The 5581-nt window shown below is 41.6% G+C and overlaps 1 protein-coding gene across 2 annotated transcripts in view; it reads right to left on the bottom strand.

The window, feature by feature from the left end:
- Positions 1-527: 527 nt before the first annotated feature.
- The window catches only part of tbc1d12b (TBC1 domain family, member 12b), a 53106-nt gene continuing 48052 nt past the window's right edge, over positions 528-5581 (bottom strand). For both annotated transcript variants that reach the window (XM_084330778.1, XM_084330779.1), the window contains 3 exons: positions 4975-5132; positions 3939-4042; positions 528-1830 (listed from right to left, as the gene is read on the bottom strand). In XM_084330778.1, the coding sequence (XP_084186904.1) occupies positions 1762-1830; positions 3939-4042; positions 4975-5132 (331 nt within the window). In that variant the 3' untranslated portion in view covers positions 528-1761. The remainder of the gene's footprint in view (positions 1831-3938; positions 4043-4974; positions 5133-5581) is intronic.

Below are 5581 nucleotides of genomic sequence, written 5' to 3'. Positions count from 1 at the left end.
TTTAAATATAGTGCTTAATTTAACAAGTCTTGGTCGACTACGACCAGACTGACTGATTAATTGAGTATAAGGGGTACAGCCATACTGGTAACAGTGGATCGATCCAAGGAGACTTTCTTCCAATATATATCATCGAGTATCATATCATTAATCCCTCAGTGGTCTCTGCCCGTAGAGACATGCAGATATTTCACTTTAGTAAAACATATGTAGGTGATTTTCTGATTAATTATTTTCCCTTCAAATAATTTGCTTAATTCAATTCATGTTAATGTGTACTGGCCTGGGTTGATTCTAGTGTGTACTGGGTTGCTTCTAGGGTTGATTCTACACAGTAAATTTAGCTGAGTAAATTTTACTCAAACTGAGTAAAATCTTACTCACTTGGGCTCAAATGGACTCAGTTTGAGTAAAATTTACTCTGCGAAATTTACTGTGTAGTGTGTACTGGGTTGGTTCTAGTATGTACTGGGGGGGGGGGGGGGGGCAGATGAGTCAGTGGGAGTCAGGTTAGTCAGTTTAAAAAAAAACGTACCGGTCTAATTTTGACTTCTTGTCATTACCGGGGATTGTCCCCATCTTTAAAGGTGCTATAGATAACATTCAGCCACTAGATGTCACACTAGAGCACCTGCATGTCATTTATCCAATCAGGTGCATGCATACAACATGTAAACAACATTCATTTTGGACCCGCCAACATTTAAAAAATTATAAATTCATTCATCAATACTTTATCTGCGCCTTTCTAAAAACTCTGTGGATGTATTTATTATTATAATTTTTTTTTAATTTAAAATGAATTACTCTACATAAACATTTACATAAACGCACTCTTTATCTATAGCACCTTTAAACTAATGTTTAAATTGTTTGTAGGTGTATACAGTGTGTGTTTGAGCTAATATCAGCTTACTAAACGCCATTCACACACACTGCCACTGATGTTGAAAAGGGGTGGAGAATACTGTAGTAGAGAACACCGTTATGTTAGCGTTTGAAAGAGTGCACCGCAATGCTCCCTCAAGTCTCGTGAGAGAGACATGTGGATTCATTGGTTCCTAGACAGAAATATCAGTCGGCTGATATTATTGGCCGATATTAAGACTTTTACCAAGATAACGTTAAGTGTCGGTCCTCACGACAATAGCGAATAAATCCACATGGTTTGTTAGTACAGTAGTTGTAGCAAAACAACATAGACAGTTTGGACTTTTATTTCCAATTAACTGGTCCTCAACTCTTTTCACATCCAGGATTGGCCAAATTGACACATAACTTTCTGTTTTCTATCTATAGAAAATGTTATTCTATCTAAGATATATCTTAACATTGTTCTTACTTTAAGCATAAGAATAGTTATTTGTGTGAGAAATAAATAATTTTCTTACATGGTTGAAGTTGAAGCAATAAAGCTTTGTAAAAAAAGAAAACATTTTGATTATCAATTATTTTAAGTTAAAAAAAAAGTGGGGTATTTGCTAAGAAATATATATTACAAAAAGGTTCATCATTAAATAGACATTTTAATTAGTTTCAGTCTCAAAATTCTCATATTGGTCTAGCTAGCCTGACACACAATCATAACAAAACAAAAAAAATAATCTGCTGGTACTTCTGTTTCAGGTTGTCGGTGTGATTCATGCCTGATGTGTTACTCTGGAGCAAGGCAGTCTTGGTCCCACCTCAGTTGACTGATGTTGTCTCCAGGGTTCTGATAGAACAGGTATCAGTGGTCTGAGGTTTTACACAAGAGGTGGGTCAGCTCTTCAGTGATGGACTGGTCATCTTATCCGCTTCCCTGTTATCCTTTATCAATGAATTAAACACCTAGAGAGAGAGATAAAAAGGTTATTTATTCACTACACACTCCTAAGTATTCACTTTGTTGTGAGTGTGTTTGTATGAGAGAGAGAGATATAGAGAGTGAGAGATTGAGAATGAAAAAGGTACCGTAGCGCATGTATAATATCTACCAGCAGATGACATTGTATGCATTGAAAGTGTGTGTGTTGCCAGCTTAAAGGGTCGTCAATAAAGTAAATTGGATGCCTTGGTGTTAAAGTACATTAACACTTTCCCCACCAATCACGTTGTACGACGTGTTTCAAGTTCATACGAATTCTGCCAATCCACGGCGTACGACGTTATTTTGATCATTTCATATTTTCGCCATGGTATTCATATTTCCCTCATGGAGCCTTGTCTGATGCTGTGGGACTCGGCACAACTCTGCAACGCTTCAATACTGCCACCTGGTGGATGATCAGCGAGTTGCCAAACCGGAAATGCCGGTTGGATATCGGTGCGTCTCCTAAATACGTCCGGCCACTCGTATATCGTTGCAGGACTCTAGCCACACACCGTGGATATGGATCGCTGCTATAACTCAATAATCGACATGATTTGGGCGTGTATTAGTATTATACAAACCGGAAATGGATCGCCTCGATCCCCATCAAATAACTGGGATCTTTTTGCTCCAGTATCATCGCCCAACGGTAAGAAGAGGCTGCCGTGACTTTCAGCGTTTTTGTTTATTATTATCCATGCAAACTGCTCTGATCTATATATCACCCATACTACATGAAGCATTTAACGACAATCACGGAATTATAAACGACCCCCCCCCCCCCCCCCCCCCCCCCCTCCGTTCACCCGCGCATGATCAGTCATAACGTTTAGGACCATGTACAGTTGACATTTTTAATATAGCGTGGATCGGCAACAAATGGCATTTGATAATCTATATATGCATTTATGCCTATATCTCACGTTCTAGGAATTACTGCAGAAAACGATAAAAACATTTATATTGTTCTAGACGGTATTTTTGTATGAATGTGTGAATGAAAAAGTAAAACGTTCCTACATCCTGAACGATAGATAACCGATGTTGAATGGGCCATAGTAATGTCAATTTAGCAATACAATTTAAAAAGTTATAGCCCTGCAAAGAAGGTGAACATCTCCATAGACTTACAGTACTGGCATAGAATGGTATAAGATGCTGAAACTCTGTGGCAGTTAAAGTACAAGAAAAACACTCGCAGCGGGCTGTCAATATGCACTCGGACAGGGGCTATTAGGTCATGTGCGAGCTATGCTGGGAGATCTTTTGTACAGAGAGGGACACAAAATCATTTCCCCTGTACTTTAATGTAATCACAGCGCCAATAATTCATTGTGGCATGAGAGACACCAACACATCACCATGGTAAGTCAAATAGATTTTATTGACGCCATCATCATTTTTGTTTATTTCTCAATGTGCCGCTTTCAGACCCAAAGGAGAGCTAGTTTGTTGCTTTCCGACCCAGTGGAGAGCTAACTTGTTGCTTTCAGACCCAAAGGAGAGCTAGCTTGTTGCTTTCAGACCCAATGGAGAGCTAGCTTGTTGCTTTCAGACCCAATGGAGAGCTAGCTTGTTGCTTTCAGACCCAATGGAGAGCTAGCTTGTTGCTTTCAGACCCAATGGAGCTAGCTTGTTGCTTTCAGACCCAATGGAGCTAGCTTGTTGCTTTCAGACCCAAAGGAGAGCTACAGTAGCCTGTTGCTTTCAGACCCAAAGGAGAGCTAGATTGTTGCTTTGCTTTCAGACCCAAAGGAGAGCTAGCTTGGTGCTTTCAGACCCAAAGGAGAAAGGAGAGCTAGCTTGTTGCTTTCAGACCCAAAGGAGCTAGCTTGTTGCTTTCAGACCCAAAGGAGAGCTAGCTTGTTGCTTTCAGACCCAATGGAGAGCTAGCTTGGTGCTTTCAGAGCCAAAGGAGAGCTACAGTAGCTTGGTGCTTTCAGAGGCTAAAACTTAACCGTATTTACGACGCCATGGCACCCGTAATCCTTCTTCATTGTTACCATGGAAACTATCCATTTTCCATATTTTAAAACGTCACAGGCATGGCGGACGGTTCAGATGGCGGGGTGGGATATTCCCTCACCTGACTCCACTTCCTGTTCCCGCTGACCATGGGCGTGGCTGCGATGCAGGAGAACAGCCTATCGGAGAGCAGCTCCTCGTCTGGGAGGCGGGCCAGGAACTGGGCTGGAGTAGAAAAGAATAAAATAGAACAGAAAACATTTTATTTAATATAAGATTAAATAGAGAATAGAAAGAGAATAGAAAGACGCAGTACATACTAGAACCAACCCAGTACACAATAGAATCAACCCAGTACACACTAGAATCAACCCAGGCCAGTACACACTAGACAACTAGAATCATCCCAGTGCACACTAGACAACTAATATCAACCCAGTGCACACTAGAATCATCCCAGTACACACTAGACAACTAGAATCATCCCAGTACACACTAGACAACTAGTATCAACCCAGTGCACACTAGAATCATCCCAGTACACACTAGACAACTAGAATCATCCCAGTACACACTTTATTCAACCCAGTGCACACTAGACAACTAGAATCATCCCAGTACACACTTTATTCAACCCAGTGCACACTAGACAACTAGAATCATCCCAGTACACACTAGAGTGACTAGACAACTAGAATCAACCCAGTACACACTAGACAACTAGAATCATCCCAGTACACACTAGACAAGCAGAATCATCCCAGTACACACTAGACAAGCAGAATCATCCCAGTACACACTAGACAAGCAGAATCAACCGAGTACACACTAGAATCAACTCAGTACACACTAGAATCAACTCAGTACACACTAGAATCAACCCAGTACACACTAGAATAGGAATCAACCCAGTACACACTAGAATCAACTCAGTACACACTAGAATCAACTCAGTACACACTAGAATCAACCCAGTGCACACTAGACAACTAGAATCAACCCAGTACACACTAGAATAAACTCAGTACACACTAGACAACTAGAATCAACCCAGTACACACTAGAATAAACTCAGTACACACTAGACAACTAGAATCAACCCAGTACACACTAGACAACTAGAATCATCCCAGTACAAACCCCAGAGTCCTCCTCACCTATGTGGATAAAGTCCATCTGAAGCAGGACGTCCTCGCAGAGCCGAAGGATCCCCAGCCCTGTGCGGAACAGGAACTCCTCCCCGTCCCGGCAGAAGACGTCCCACACCCTGCAGGCCACGTCCAGGGGGAGGGACTTAGTGTAGAGAGAGAAGATCCTAGGAGAGAGAGAGAGAGAGCGAGAGCGAGAGAGACAGAGAGAGAGAGAGAGAGAGAGACAGACATTCAAGGTGTTGGGCTATTGGGTTGTGGGTGGAGGTGGAATACTGGGGTGTTCGCTTGCTAACCAGTCTATGGGATATAGATACAACAAGATACAAGATACAAGATACTTTAATGCCACACAACGATGGTTGGTGGTAATTGTTTTCGGTACAGATGTTGAGCACTGGTTATATCAAACATGAAACAGACATCAAACATCAAAAACGTCAAAACATATATACATAAATACATATAGGACAGTCAAGGTAACAGTGTCAGTCGGTGACAGATGCTTGCCCGTTTGTGCAAAGCGGGGCGGGCCAGGGTGTTCAGTGTTCGGACTGCTGTGGGGAAAAAACTGTTTGTGAAACGTGTGTGTCTGGTTAGGATGGACCTGTAGCGA

Source organism: Notolepis coatsorum, assembly GCF_963971535.1.
Source record: "Notolepis coatsorum genome assembly, chromosome: 15".
Lineage (NCBI taxonomy): Eukaryota > Metazoa > Chordata > Actinopteri > Aulopiformes > Paralepididae > Notolepis > Notolepis coatsorum.
This window is presented reverse-complemented; position numbering and strand designations above follow the sequence as displayed.